The sequence below is a fragment of the Ochotona princeps genome, chromosome 1, assembly GCF_030435755.1.
Source record: "Ochotona princeps isolate mOchPri1 chromosome 1, mOchPri1.hap1, whole genome shotgun sequence".
NCBI lineage: Eukaryota > Metazoa > Chordata > Mammalia > Lagomorpha > Ochotonidae > Ochotona > Ochotona princeps.
The window spans coordinates 19856737-19873611 of NC_080832.1; the positions used below are offsets into that span (position 1 = coordinate 19856737).

General features: G+C 38.0%; 1 protein-coding gene across 7 annotated transcripts in view; it reads right to left on the reverse strand.

The window, feature by feature from the left end:
* Window positions 1-16875, reverse strand: part of UTRN (utrophin) — a 507084-nt gene that overhangs the window by 85274 nt on the left and 404935 nt on the right. For all 7 annotated transcript variants that reach the window (XM_058667660.1, XM_058667612.1, XM_058667721.1 and 4 more), the window contains 3 exons: window positions 12506-12652; window positions 8444-8522; window positions 5299-5359 (listed from right to left, as the gene is read on the reverse strand). In XM_058667660.1, the coding sequence (XP_058523643.1) occupies window positions 5299-5359; window positions 8444-8522; window positions 12506-12652 (287 nt within the window). The remainder of the gene's footprint in view (window positions 1-5298; window positions 5360-8443; window positions 8523-12505; window positions 12653-16875) is intronic.

Here is a 16875-nt window from a genome sequence, read left to right on the forward strand (position 1 = left end):
GGTGCTCATACTGATAGTCCTTGGTAAGGATCTAGGAGTCTTCAGGTTTGGGATAAAAGCCTCCTCCTGTCCGCCTGCTCCACTCTGGGGACCCCTCCCTGCTCTATGCGCATGACCTCCTGTTAAGAGGTTGTTAGGATTACTCCTGATTCCCCCATTTGCCTTTGTAGTTTTGCTATTGTCTAATGCTAGTTCGAGTCTGTTGTCTATGAGTTACCAGTTATGATCCTGATAGGTTATATTCCCGTCTTCCTCACACCTTCAAGGGTAATGTAAGATTTCTCTGCTCTCCCTCCCCATTTCCAAGTATCATGGGGTCTTACAAGTACATTAGGTCTTACAATTCTTTGATGTAGATCATAAGCAATCTGCCTCATATCATTCATTACTTCAAAATATCTCATTGCATGAGATACAGGCTGTTTGGGGTTGAGACAATATTACTGTTTTTCAGACGAAAACGTGCTTCAAGGCTATAAACTGCTAAATACTAAAATTAAAATAGGCATGAGACAGCTGAATAGCAATCTAAGTCATTTTAAGGCGTATAGAACACGGTTGAATATAAACCAGAATTGAAATGTCTATGAAGAAGTCACAGGTTGTGGTTGAGCACCTGCATTTTCCTATTAACATATTGGTTAATCAATACCATGTCAATTAATGCCACAATGTTGTAAATGGTTGGAAATATTATGTTGGGGCTTTTAGTTGATTGGGATGATACTCTGCCGGCTCTACCTTCAGACCAGAGATGGTCTCACCAAGAAACCATTGAACTTACCAGGACAATAAGATGCTGGACTTTATGCTTGGTAAATACCTCCAATGAAAGAATGTCAACTGAATTTGAACTATGGAAAGGCAACAAGGTGGAGCAATCCGCCGTGGGGGGAGGGTGTGGGGAGGGGTGGGGAGAATTCCAGTGCATAAAAAATGTATCACATAATGCAATGTAATTAATTTAAAAAAACGAAATGCAATAAAAATATGTTTAAAAAAATAAAAAAAAAGAATAAGGCTAATTGAAGAATCAGGTACTCAGGTTTTGGAGAAGACAAAGCAGGGAAGAGAGGAGAACTACCAGCCGTGTTGTCATTTTACTTAAAGACAAGGCTCCATACACAGAACACCATCGACGTGCTAAATCCCATGGGACCTATGAGCAGCTTATATGAGCCACGCAAGAAACTTGACCAAGAGGATGGGGAAAATCAGAGGAAGGCCATACTGTTTGGTTACCTGTCATGGAACTCCTATTAAGGTTCAACGAGAAGTGTTAATGAGAAATGACATCTTCCTATTTATGGAAAATACTTTGCAATATTACACATCACAGTATAAAACTTACTTAAACACCTAAAGCATACACCTACACAAAGGCAGTATGAAATGCAACAGAAAGCACTGAGTAACTAAGTGGATGGTGGACTTTGTCGTTGAAGAGCTGTGCTCAGTTCCTGGAAAGCAAGAGGTACATGATAAATGGGGACCGATCTCTAGTGTGGAAAAATGGATGTTTACTCTTATCTTCCCCATGGTTCTTCTCTTTCCTAATATAGTCTGTCATGTTACCCAACTGACCCATGTGACTGAAAATTACTATTCTCTGTCTTGTCTGATACAGCAACAAGGAGCCAGTATTGTATGGCAGCCAAGAGTTCTAGCGTATGATAGAGTCCTTGGGTTCGAATACCAGCTAAATTATTTACTGGGAGAATGATCATAACCAAGCTGTGTGTGTACACATTCATCAGTTATTCATGTGCTTATTGTCTCACCTCTACACGGGAATAATACCAACACATAATACCTAACCTTACTGGGCTACTGTGGGGCTGAAAGGAGAGAAGTCATGAGCAGGCTTCAGCATGCTACCTAGCCAACAAGCCTTCAAAAATGGCATCTATTACAATGATCATTATTACCCACAACTACTATACAGAACAAAACGAGAAGTAACTAGCCTGATGTGACTTGTGTGACATATTAGAAAAGTCCAAACCAAAGCTGCTAGCCACTATTGCTTTTATCACACAAGCTCCCTATAGATTAGGAAGTGGACTATGTGTACAAAATACAAACACATGGTTGAAAATACACAAAGGAAAAGATCAGGCTTTTATGACAGACTTCTGTGTATTAGGCAGGCAAACAGAAGCCAATTCCCAAGTTTCTTAAACAATGAGCAATAAGCTGGCATTACAGCACTTTAAGAAAACCTATCCTCTAGAAAGAAAGTGCAGTTTAAATATATGTTTCATAGCCTAGTGGCTAAAGTCCTTGTCTCATTCATGCAGAGACACCACATGGTCGCCAGTTCTAATCCCAGCAGCCCTGCTTCCCATCCAGCTCCCTGCTTGTGGCCTGGGAAAGCAGTCGAGGATGGCCCAATGCATTGGGACCCTGCACCCATGTGGGAGACCTGGAAGACACTCTGGTCTCCTGGCTTTGGATCGGCTCAGCTCCAGCCATTGCAGCCACCTGGGGAGTGAATCACCGGATGGAAGATCTTCCTCTCTGTCTCTCCTCCTCTCTATATATCTGACTCTCCAATAAAATAAAACAAATCTTTAAAATATATATATATATGTTTCAATTTAATGCATTAACACATAGGAGGAACTACATTGCATATACTATTAGAGTTCAGATTTATATCCTGTCATTTTCTAGATACAAATGAGTGATGGAATCTCTAAAAGAAGCTTTAACATATCAATAAAGAATTACAAAGAGAAACAGAAATCCATTAGAAAGCCATCCAAACGTACTTCAGGTAATCTGAAAAATTAAAATATGAAATATAAACTTGCTCATTCTCCTGCCTACTTACTTGCTATATAGCAACTTGGAATTATATAGCTTACTTGCCACACACTTGCTGTGACAGTATATCATTAAACATGAAAGAGATATAGCATTTTGTTCTCAATATATATCTATATATATAGATAGATCTACTTATCTATCTATATATATAGATATATATATTGTTATCCAAATCGATATGTTCTAATTTGCCCCAAGGAAGTTCTGATTCTATAATAATCATGCCAAATTTGCTCTTAAGTTTTTTCTTCTAATTACTTTTACAGAAATGCAACATATGTATGAAAAGCTTTCCATTTATATTTACTCACTCATTTGTTTAAATTTCATGTGGAAATATTGACTTTTCTAACTCTATCTCTAAAGTTTGATGCTCATTCTTTATGAGGAAACAAACTCTTAAGCTATACAGTAGAGAAAGTAGTCAAAGACTTGGGTAAGCGAACTTAATTAAAAAAGAAAAGTTACACTTAAGAAAATCCAAACTTCTGGTGATGATGTAGAAGACATTTGAAGATATACTCCTGAGGCCCAGAGCAAAAGGCTAGCAGCTAAAGTTCTCGCCTTGAACGTGCCAGGATCCCATACGGGTGCCAATTCTAATCCCAGTGGCTCCACTTCCCATCCAGCTCCCTGCTTGTTGCTTGGGAAAGCATTCAAGGACGCCCCAAAGCCTTGAGATCCTGCAACCACATGGGAGACCTGGAAGCTCAGGGGTCCAGGCTTTGGATTGGCTCAGCTTCAGCCATTGCAGCCTCTTGGGGAGTGAATCATGGGATGGAAGATCTTCCTCTCTGTCTCTCCTCCTCTCTGTACATCTCACTTTGCAATAAAAATAAAGATATTATAGTCTGAAGGTCACTGAAGGTATTGGACATCCTTAACCCAGCCCAGTGCCAGTCACTGCAGCCATGCGGGGAGTGAACCAGCATATGGATGATCTCTCTTTATAGATCTCCTTCAAGTTCTGTAGTTCTGCATTTAAAAGAAATCAAATACATTTTAAAAAAAGATAATAAGATGGGTTGCTTTGTATTCTTGATTCATCTGCAGATTTGACTGTTGCCATATAAACTAACATACAAATTGCATGGGGAACAGCAGGATTCTGCCTCTCTAATTGAAACACGTATTATTTAGTTCTTTAATACTATCATTATTATTACTATTGTCACTATTATTGTTTTCATAACATAGAATAAAAGTGTGTGGTTTTAGTTTAGGTTTAATGATCATGTTTCTTTCAATACAGGCATGTCAATTTGCCCAGTTTATGTCTCCTTCCATTCATATTAGTACAAATCCAACAGCAATCATCAATTACTTGGATACTTTATTCTCATCACAATTCAGTTCACAGAGGGCACATGGCAAGAAATATTAAATTCCCATAAGATAACATCGTGACAGCACATTTGTTGTATGGTTTCACAATCATCAAGTACACCCTCTCCACACAGGATAAATTTCAGATTAGAAAGCACCATAACAAACTTCTATAAGGAATTTTTTTTTAAATGCATGGATTTAAAAAAAATTATACCAAAATAAACATACTTTAATTATATTTTTCTATGCCTTTTTTTAAGTACCTAGATATTTCACTAACAGACTTCATCCACATTTTTTTAGGTAGGATAGTGTTGGAAGAATAAACTGTTAAGTAGAATTTTAGATATGCCCCCTATCCCTTCAAGAATAATATAAAGGAATCTTAGCCCAGAGATCTGTGCCCAGCTTGTTTGAGGTCACACAGAAAATCTATGAAATGCCTCTTGATAGTGTAAGCATTCTCACAATTAAAATGCTGGTCACCTTACAACAAAATAGGCTTAGCTACAACTCTGCTCCGCAAAGTTGTAAATCAATAGTACATTGTGTTTTAAGTCAATAACTTTGCTAACCTAGACTGAAGGACCTGTAGAAGTAATACTTTATCATTCCTTCCTGCCACACAATTAAAGATTAAGCCAAGGAGCAAATCATGCAAAAATTATATGTAAATCACACAAATTTACACAATGCCACAGAATAAGAAGACACAGCAGGCAGCAAGGAGAAACTAAGAAGGTAATAAAGAACAAGGAGACTAAACTCAACATGTAGATAATTGCTATAAGAAAACTAAAAGCTCAAAAATATTTAACTTTTCATGATAAACTCATGTTCCTTTTTGGTAGATTAAGACGGAAGAATATGCGAAATTGTGTCAAATGTCATTTTCCACAGAGTTTAATATCTTCTTAGAAAATTATCACTTAAACATACACACAGACCTCCTTTACCAAATGACAAAAGATCACTCTGGCTTTTAAACTAAGTTTTTCACATATTAAATACATGCATGGTTTCCTTCCGGTTATAGGACTTGATTCATTTAAAAAGCTATGAGAGGGCAGTGAGGTTCTTAAGTTATCAATGAACCTTTATTTTCTTGATCATAAAGGAAAATGAAAATCCACTTACTTGATGTAATAGGGCACTTTATTATGGGAAATGGATCTTTGCCACGGCAGCTGGACTGAAGCTGAAGAAACAAAGAAACACGGGGACCTCAAAAGCTGTGCGCCTTAAAGCAAAACAACTGCACACATTTAGTAGCACATCCAATGAGAACGGTTATCCTTTCCAGCTGGATTCCAGCAAGTATGAAATGCTCTAGGCCAAAGAGCGGCTTCACATGTCCGTATGAAGAAAGGAAACAAACGCAGGTTCAATTCCTAACGCCAACACTGATGAACTGAAACCATTGTTAAAAATGATTTTAAAAAATAAATGTAATGTTTACAACTACCGTGGTTTAAAAAGTACATGCCATCTGAAAACTGTACTCTGCATACATCACATGGCAAAGCTAACACCAAAATTAATTTCATCTGATGTGATTGGATTAAAAAGTAGATTTTCAAAGACCAGTTTTTCCAAGTCACTAATAAGATTTTGTACTCTGTATCATAGTCACAGGGATAGCTACTGAGTGCAGAAGGCATTTAAACAAATTCAATAATGTGAAGGCTTAAAAACAGAAAAAAAATTAAAATTAATATATAGAAAGAATTGTAAAGAAGCAAGGGCAAAAGAATCCCAGAATACCCAGAAAACAGGTTCTTGTTTTTCTGCAAGACGTTACTGTGATTGATATTTTATGTGCATTTTTTTTTACTGAGGTATTTATTTTTTACAATCTCAATTACTTCTTATTTATAAAAATACATCATTCCCATGTTAAACCAATTACTTCAAGACTTATGGAAGATGCGTATTGCATCTGGAGCTATAAAGGAACTTTGGTAAACATGCTAAAGAAGAAAATTCAAATAAAACTTCGCATGAATCTCATGTAGCCACTTCACACTAGTGACTCTTTGGCTGCAATCATGTCCTATTAATATGTTACAAATATGCAGCATTCTAAGCTTCTCTGAGCATTTTCAAAAGTACCTTTGATAAGGAAGCCAGAAACACACATATGATATGTTATATTTGATAGCTGAGGAATTAAATGTGATGAGATATAAAACAACTCATTCCAAGAGTGACAGTAAACAAAAGGTCAGACTCCTACGTGATCTTGGGATTTCGGAACATTAGTACAGCAAGCTGTCTACTCAACAATTCCTCCCTCTTTAGAAATACAAGCACTCTTTTTTTCCAACCATATGCATGGAAGAACAAAAAGGGGCTGAAAATGAAGAACTAATTATATTGAATTTCTTATTAGAGCTAACCTCATTGCACTGTTGGCATCAAGCTAATGGGTCATTTTTTTTGTTTTGGGCCTAAATAAACAAACTCCTTTTATAACTACGGCAAAAGTTCAGGGAATATAATGAAGCCGAGTATTTCAAGCAACAAGGGATAATGACTGTTAAATTTACTAACTGGAGTTTTGCCTTTACGTCACCACACCTGTCAATAATTATTTTGATTTGACTAGTTTAAACCTCTTCGCAGCACAATGTTAGACAATTAAAGGCCATGTGCTAGAATTTCAGCATGTGTATGAATTTCACGATATTTTATTTCCTACAGAACACGAGCTTGATTTCTATAACGAGAGTGGCTGCTGATGCCAAGCGTCACGTTTCATCCATGTTAACAACAGAACTTCTCTTCAGTACTGCAAAGAGGGAGAAATTATTTTATAAATTTCTCCTGAGGTTGGCTTCACATTCTCGAGAAAGATGAAGAGAAAATCTGAACGTAATGGCTTTTGTGGGAGCACAGCACTGTTGTAGATCTCTGCATAGTCGTACAGACAAAGAAGTTGCCACAATGAGAAACAAATTTTCTGTTAAGTTTCCAATGTCACTTCAGCGTCATTAAAACTGATTTTCTTTCCATGTATATTTGCCAAAGGAAGTAAAGAAAACTTATTAATATTTTCTGAAACAATTTGTGCCAAGAGCTGTGATATGAGCTTTGTGTAACTTGATATGCTCGGTCATTAACCCCAGTAATGAAAAGAATGAGGCATTGTGGTATTTAAGGAGAAAAGAAAAGTTAGTTTTCAGAGATCTGCAGCTCTCTGCTCAAAGGACAAATTTTAAGCTCCCCCTGGATGACTCTTACTCCTACAGTTTCCAATATCCTCAGCAGTGAGTGAGGATAGAATCCCAAAATTTCATAAATGATCTATTAAATTAAAAATTCTAGTTAGAGAATAATACATAAAAATGTTTATATTGGGCCTGGTGCAATAGCCTAGTGGCTAAAGTCCTCTCCTTGCACATCCAGGATCCCGTATGGGGGCCAGTTCTAATCCTGGCACCCCAATTCCCATCCAACTCCCTGCTTGTGGCCTGGGAAAGCAATGGAGGACAGGACAAGGCTTTGGGACCCTGCACCACGTGGGAGACCCAGAAGAATCTCCTGGCTCTTGGCTTCAGTCTGGCTCAGCTCAAACCATTGCAGCCACTTAGGGAGTGAATTAACAGACGGAATATCTTCCTCTCTGTCTCTCCTCCTCTCTGTCTCTCCGAATTTACAATAAAAATAAATAAATCTTTAAAAACAATGTTTATATTGCTTTGGCTAAATCAGTAATACTTCAGCAGGAGAAAAGCTGGGTATGATCTTAGCTGATTAAAGCAAAGTCCTCTGATTAAAAGATTTATAGTGACAAAGTTGCTTTAAAAGCTGCAGGCGTATTTCACATGAATAAGCATTCTTTATCATGAAAATCGATTTAAAGTATTAAAACATAAAAATCACTTCTTTATTATGAGAAAATCCCAAACCTTTGCATATGAAAAGCAATGATGATAAAATACTGTAAAATAGTTATCTCAAATGTCAAGAGAAAAACTGTAGCTGAAAATGAGTTCATCTTTTTTCCATTTTTGAAGACTCATAAAATATCAACACCTTACTGCAAATGAGTAGAAAATGATGTTTTAATTAATGTCAAGATCTATCCATTTTCCTTATATATATAAAGTATATAAAAATAAATACATATGTAAACATTCATGGAGACATGACATTGAAAGCTAACTGTATTTCCTAAAGTCTTTTTGAAGCGGTATCATATTTACAGCTAAGGATATGGTTTCCGGTATGAAAGAGAAAGACTATACTACGGAAGCCAAGCAACTGGATCAGTACTCACTGGAGAGAAAATGCTGAGAAGATGGTCCAAAGTCTCTCTGCGCTTCCTGAAGCTGTTTGAGGCGGTCATCCACAGAAACCTGCACATGTGCACACACAGGACACAAGTAAGGACCACATGTCTAAACAATGCCTTTCACGGTATCCTCAATTTAAGAGCTAAATTTCTTGCCAATGTCCATATTACCCAAGATAACAGCGCTTGCAGAAACTTCTCCTCTTGTTCTGATCTCAAAGTAGTTGAGACTAGTTTTGGCATGAAGTCACAGTAAATAATGCCAGTTACTCTTCATTTATTGGAATTAATTTAGCATGCAAACTATTATTATTATTATTATTATTATTATCATCACATTACAAATGAAGAAACTGAGTCACAAAGATATACTGAGAACATGACACTGGCCAGTGGCAGCTCGTCATCAATATTCAGGCTCACGTCATCTTCAGCTGATGCCAGGTCCATGCCCTGCTATGCAACATCGCCTCGAGATCGGCACACTTGCTCTAAAGCATTTGAAGTTTGGCCGTAAGATCAGTGACTAAACTACCGTTTATGTGAGGAAGATAGTGAAAATTTCCATAGAGGGCAACTGAAAAAGAAGCCTAGAACTCCCCAGTGGCAAATTAGATACATGAAAGTTAGGAAGGGAAGTGAGTGCAGACAGATGATAGGTGAACGGTAACAGAATGAAATGATTCAAAGTATAGTGGGAATGAGAATAAGCTGGCATGTGAGCCACACTGAAATCTGACCTCCAATTTTGTGTCAAAACAGATCACGTTTAGTTGGAATGCAGATGTGCACACGTGTATTAGCAGATGCATATTCTCTACGTATTTATTTACACATATTCTACAGTTGGCAGACAATGTCAAGAAAACACTGAGTTTCTACACTGAGAAATGAAACACATATGCATCACTACTGTTCATAGCTTAATGGCATCCCCATTCTTCATCTTTGTCAGTCCCAGGTCAGCCAGATGCTCCTCTTAAAGAACCATATTTTCAGTTGGCTGTAAGTGAACCTTATGTCAGGCTCCCAGGGTAGCTCCAGTTTTCCCTGCTTAACTGTTTAAACTTCAGTACCACGTATTTTGTTCCTTAAGAAGGAAAAGCATTCAAATGCCACACTTCGTGTTTACAACTAAAGAACATGGCATTCCTGCCAGTGTAATTTTTTTTTCCCTTTCTTACCCAACGAGCAGCTATTGTCAGAGCTCCAGTGGTTACCAGGCTCAGACAGGCAAGGGTGACAGAATACATGTCCTCCTTCAAGTGGAACGGTGTTCCCTGACTTCCAATTTTGGGATATGATGACAAGAGGAGCAGAATCAAGAAAAGATCAGTTTAGACAGCAGGAAACCTGGCATGAATATGATGAATTAGAGAAATGAAGCTTAAGAGAAAGCTTAAAGGTCAAGCAGTTTCGTGTTCCTCTCACTAGGGAGGCACAGAGGAATTTAATGGATTTTTGCCCAAGTAATTTTAGATTACAACAAAAGAGAAAGATTGTCACTTTTTGCTTCTTGAATTTCACAAATATGTTTTCACGAATATAGAAAACCTATTACACTATAAAGAAATTACACTTTAAAAAACTAAATGTTTTTATGTGCTACATACTGATCTTATTAAACATCACATTTAATAGGCCCAAAATACAAATTACTACAAATATTTTTCAATCAATTTAACTTACGGAGTTTCAGGGGGAAAAATGTTAAAAATAGCTCCAAGAAATTTGCCACTGAATGTGGTAAAGTTCCCCAAAGATGGAACAGTAATCTCTCGACTGGCAGGTGTGGGAAGCCATGCAGTTGGGTCGGACGGCATGGGTCTGTGATGAGCACTGCTACTCGGTTAGCAAGGCCACGAGGAGTTTCTAGCTACGTGCAAGGCATGGCAGAATGTCTCTGGTCACCTCATTGCTGCCTCAGCCCATTGTATGGACACTCAATCACCTCTCTGATGTTTCACAGAACTCTCTTGAGGGTGCTGTTGTGGTTTTTCTGCAAATGTGAAATGATTCCTGTAACTGGTGTAACACCTCAAACTGATGAATCATGTTATGATAAATACATCTTTAGCGATGTAAGGCTATGACACACAGCTAAAAGCATACAATAGTACAATTGAGCCCACAATGGCTCCAAACATCCTGTTATGTGCCCACCTTTGTCCTGAAGTTTGCCCTAATATAAGTAACGTTTTCCTTAAGAAATGGCTTGATAATATCTTGGAACAGACGGCAATCATGGAGGTACAAAAAATGTGTTTCCCATGTGGCTTGAACTGTTACAGCACATGAAATGAAGCATTTTGATTTCTCACCATGAAAAGCAGAAAGTATATGGGGCATCTTCTAAAGGGAGACATGTGAACCCGCTCCAAAAATAGCTTAAAATTTCTACCTTATATTGACACTTATACTTAGGGGAAGAAAACAGTTTATAAAAACTTCTATCCCTTATCGGCACACATATTTAGGGAAAGAAAAGAGTTTATAAAGATAAAAGGAAGTTTCTTGTAAAGACTCTCTGTACATTGGCTGAGTGCCCTGATCCGTTTCATTGCCCTTTAACAAAAGAACAAAAAACAATTAAATCAGCACTAGGTGAAGGTGATGGTAATTAATGTATGACTGATTATAAGCTTTAATAAAGAATCTATGGTATGCTGTATAAATTCCTTTTATTTATGATCTTTTAATTCTGTACTCTTGGTAATATCAATTAGTTTATGTTTAGTGAAAATTGATTTTTGATATAAGTAAACCACTTGTCACTATGTAACTGCATGTGCTGCCAACCGTGGAGTTCCTGGCTTCAGCCACATCACTGCAGGTTTGAATGAGTAACAGCTTGCTGAAAACATTTTCGCTGAAGTAAAATAATAATAATAATGTTTTTTCGGACTGTTTTTGTTATCATTCTTTTATAATGAAGAAACATAAAACAATTGGATGTTGTGCAAAAGCTTGTGATGATTTGTGTATAAATAAAGAAGGCAATTTTTCTGAACTGTCCATTATGAGCATCATGCCATAGTGGTCCATGCCTTGCCTCTGCTCCCTTCTGGTCTCCTTGCTGATCCACGCACCCTTTGCAAGCTCTCGAGTCAGCTGGACCTATCTCCGGTAGGCAGGCATGGTGACTTATAAATGCTGATATTCAATAGTACGCAAGAGGGCCCGGCGGTGTGGCCTGGCAGCTGGGGTCCTCGCCTTGAGCGCCCGGGATCCCATATGGGTGCCGGTTCTGATCCTGGCAGCTCCACTTCCCATCCAGCTCCCTGCTTGTGGCCTGGGAAAGCAGTCGAGGACAGCCCAAGGCTTTGGGACCTTGCACCCACATGGGAGACCCGGAGGAGGTTCCTGGTTCCCGGCTTTGGATCTGCGCAGCACCGCCTCGCTTGGAGAGTGAATCATCGGACGGAGGATCTTCCTCTCTGTCTCTCCTTCGCTCTGTATATCTTTGTGGTGAAAATGAATAAATCTTAAAAAAAAAAACGACAGTACACAAGAGAGGTACTTGCAGTTTGGTTCTACTGTATAGGAGTTGAGCACGTCAAGTAAGAATTCACTGAAACAGCTGCACTAGAGCTGCTCAAATCAGAGTGAAAAATAAACATCACCACGGCCTACATGTGAAGAGAATAAAAATGCCCAAATTGTTACCAGTTAGGACAAAAAAGACGAAGGCTGTTTCAGTTTTTCAAAAGATAAGAACATACATACACGGGGAAAAGGCAAGAAAAATGACCCCTTAATGAGTCATGATGGAAAAAATGTTTCTTGAACCTATCACAGGTTTCAATTACTATGATTTACTGAATCTACAAATACCATGAACAGTACAACAAAACATTAAATGAAAATCTATTGTCACAAAGTGGTGAGGCCTTTCGGTTCAAGATAATGAAACAGCTAATGTTGTCATATGCTATGAAAGACAGGCAATAAAGACAGAAAAACAAATGTTGTGTAGCTGAATGCCAAGGAAAAGTTTAGAGACTCTCCAGGGAGTAAGCCCATGCTGGAAAGGGGTGAGGGCAATACCTGTAGCAGCTTCCAACGCATATTAAGGTCATCAAGCTGGCGAGACATCTTTACAGAGGGATGCAGGTCAAGTGGAGACAGCTGACTGGATAAGTCATTCACTGTTTTCACTTTGAAGTTGATGGGTGCAATTTCTTCTCTAAATGCCTAGACAAAACGGACAAGACAAGCCAGGATTTAAAACTTCCATTTGACAGCTCATTAACTTACAGTTGCTCACACATCAGTAACTAGAATGAACAGCCCAAGAGTCTAACCGTGTAGGGATAAAAATACTAAGGCACTCATTTAAACGATTATGTATTTTCTTCCTTAGTCTGCCATTTTTTTTGCCATAGAGATTTCTAGTCTTGTTTTTTTTATTTTCCATCCATGTTTTCCTTTAAAAACCTTTTTTAATATGCTACCTTATTTTTTTTTTACCTGAATCAACTTGATTTGACCATGTCTCCAATTACAGTGATGTAGCAGGCAGCCAGTTAAAAACAGCATGTTCTGCTATAAGCCTACATAGATTGAACGCTGAGAGTTGACCTCTGACCTTTTAAAATCATTTACTATCACTGTCTGTAGCTAAGGGTGGGGCAGGAAGAGTGGAGTCTGCAGAAAGATAAAGGAATCTCAGATCTGATCAACACCTGCATGAGCACAGCGGAGTGTTGGTGCGTGGGAGGGTGAGGGATGCGTAAAGGGATTACCAGGAATTTCTGGCAATATTGAATTAAATGAGCTTATTTTGGTGCGAAAAACGTATAAATCTATACAAAGTTTGGCATAATACATATTTTCTATGACTTGTTTTTGAAGAACCCTCATATAGGAAGATGAGAAGAAATAAACAAAACTATGTTAGAGCCAACAGGATAATGAAAGCAATAGTTTTCTCCATTCTCCACATAAGCCCTGTAGAGGCCCTGTAGAGTTGCTAAACGCCTCAACTATGGTGTTCCACACACAGAAGTACTTCCCCAAGGCCTTTTCTGCCCTGCTGTTGCTGGAGGCCCCTGGCATGAGTTCTCTCCAATTTATCCAGAACTAGAGCCATCACATAAAAGACATACAAATTGCATTCTAGGATGGGGCCTTTCTGATTATCTGACACCCTACCAAACAAGTTGTTACATGTCTTAAAAGGGCATTCTTTATCATAGTACTTGTTTGTTGGTATTTCAAGTCTGGAGATGGTTGGTGTCCCCAACAAAATACAGAAACGTCTAAGGAATAGATATTCCTCAGTATTCACACATGACCTGCAACACTGTGGGACAGAATGCATGTCTACTGAGGAAGGCCCATAAAAAAGATACCAAAGACACCACTAAGTCAAAATAGCAGGGGAAACAGATTAGGGAGGTTAGAGAGAATAATATAAAAGGATACTTCAACAAGCTTTTTGGAAAAAGGGGCTAAAAAGATAAGTTCATCTTCAAGTGAAAATTTGAAATCCATGCATGTGAAGAATTCCCCAAAAGTCAATGAAAAAAAGCACATATTATGAAACAGGATTTAAAATATGTTGCACTAAAATAAAGCTATATAATAATTCCATTTCAAATGAATTTTTGAAGTACACTCCGCTGTATTCTCTAGCATGTCACAACATGAGAGTTAATCATGTGTGAAACATAACTCCAAGGTAATAAGTAACCTAAACATCCTGTTAACATCTGCCTTCAGGTTTTATCATTTCTACATTGCCTACTTTGTAAGGCGATTAAGCTTGTGTCTATGGGGCTTTTTCCTCATCACCAAGTTTAGTTAACGAAACCAAGTACCCAAAGTACTTTGAGTGTACTATATTTTATTAAAACACCACACTATTGATTTGAGTTCTTCCCAATGATTGTAAGAAAGTCTCTGTTCACTAACTCCTTTCCTTCTCTGACCAAAACCTTTGTTGACTGTCACATAACTCTCCTCCCACAATATGTGAAGAGTGGCAGAAAATGTTCTCCAACAGATGCTAAATGTGCGTAAGGATTAGTTGAAGCTAAAGTCATTTGTAACAACTGTTGGTATAAGAAGGGAACCCAGACCCTCCTCATTTTCCTCCTGAAAGCAGCAGCTAAAACTTCCAGAATAAAGAGGTTGTCCTCGTATGCCAGAGAAAGTGACCTTCCTGTCACCCAGAATGGCAAGTGGAGACAGGGGGTTATATGCAAACAGGAAGAACCTGTTAAAACAATTCACACCCTTCATTACTCTCCACACATCATTCATTACTTTTCCAGATTGGCCTCTCTTTTTTAAACCTAATATGAAACAACTGAGGTTTGACACTTCTCTGAGTTTTATTTCCTTATGGGGACCCCCATGTCATGCAAAAATCCACATGAAGTGAAGTGACATGCCTTTATTGTTAAACTGTCTTATGTCAATTCAAGTCTCAGCTGACACATTGTAACAGGATAGATTGGTAAAATATTGTACCTTTCCCACAAATGTACAAAAAAATTAAGCATTGTGACTAACAATCATCAAATGGTATTAATTAACTTCATATTTAAAGGAAATTGATTCTAAGAAAATCAGAGGATATGAGCTAGCATTTTGAACTTCTTCTAAATTCATTGGCACGCACGTGCATGACACAAAACTCTCCCACCCAGATGTTTACTCTTCCTATGCCTGCAATGGGCCAAGCTAAGCTGGGCACTCAGAACCAGAAACTTTTCCCAAGTCTTTCACATGGGTAGCAGGACTCTCACTATTTGAGGTTCTACATGAGCATGAGTCTGGAATCCACAGCATAAGCCCACCCTCTCCAATATGGGATGTGGTGTCCCCCATGGGATCTTCAACTGCTAAGTCTAATTCCTGTCCCACACATTCTTGAGCAGGTTCCAAATGCACTCATGGTTTAAAAACTATGAAAAGAGTCAACAAAAATAGATCCAGAGCTGGCAGGAGGAATACAGATAATGGAGGATGTAGTGTACAAATGACACTGGAAACAGTTACATGGAGTCAGTATGTTGAGAAGGAGGGAATATCAATATAATCCTTCAAGAAACAGCATGTCAAAAGCAACTAGAAGGGTAGCCTGCAACATCATGAATATTGCTGCAGAAAAGTAGGAGAAGGAATTTAGAACGTGGCAATATCTCTCCACTATTGCAGAATGTACAAACATGGCAGTTAGAATGTGCAAACACAAAGATAGCCAAAGCAGACATGTGGTCCCAGGTACTACAGATGTAAAGAATCAACAATTAACACAGAAGCACTGAACACAGGGCAGGCTGGGAGAGGTTATGAAAAGTGAATTTTTCAGTAGAAACTTTTAAGAGGCCTAGGTTCCCCACAATTCAGTCTGAAAATAATTATAAGCTCAAATCATTCAAGGATTTCTTAGTTGTGATTTTAACATTACCCATTTATATTCTCCTCATGGGTACCTTGTAAGACTTGAGAGCTGTGAGCAAGTTTAAAACTCAATGTCTTTTGGGGTGGGCATTGTGGCAAAGCCACTGGTGAAGTGTTTTAAGACACTGCTTGAGATAAATACTTCCAATATAGGAGCTCCAGTTCAAGTCCTGGCAGGCGCACTTTGTTAGAACTTCTTATCGGTGTCTAGAATGAAATTAATGCTGATTCAAGCACTTGACTCCCTGCCATTCAAGTGGGAGATCTGGATGAAGTCTGGACCAGCCCTGCTTCTTGCAGTCATTTCAGAATTGAACCAACAGATGAAAATTTTGGTGTCTGCCTTTCCCTCTTGCTTTCTGCCATTCTCTCAAGTATCTGACTTTTTCTTTGAATCAATATGTTTGCTTACTTTTTTGGTACTAAAGACTAAAAGTGAAATGCTACAGGATGTTTTGGAATTTATATGCTTTCAAACACTGATAGTTTTATTTCAAAATATGGCAATTTTTTAAAATTAGATTGCAACTTCAATAACAGAGCTTTTTAAAAATAGAAAATAAAGAAAGTAAAATTTCTCCATTACAAAAGATGGTGTCATTTTACTACCAGACATAGGTAAAAACATTAAAAGAGTTATAAATAACACAGCCTTTAGACTGTTTTCATTTTTATGGTCAAGAGTTTTATGGCAAAGAGGAATCTTTTTATCAAGAAAGTTTGTCTTTTCTTTTTAAGAGCTTTCAAATCAAGGGACTTGAAAGTTTTAAAATGATTTCAAAACAGCCGTATGTTCTATTATAAAGAACCAATTTATCATGTTTTGACTGCACTTTCCTATGGAGAATATGGGTCTACTTGCCCTTCCTTGCTGTAAAACAGAAACATCTGCTCGTATCAAAGGTCTAACTGGCGGCTCATTGGCAGGTGTGAATCCAAATGCCTTTTCATCCCAGAAGGTTTATATACTCTGTAAATAAGATTGATTGAGGGCAATTTTAGGA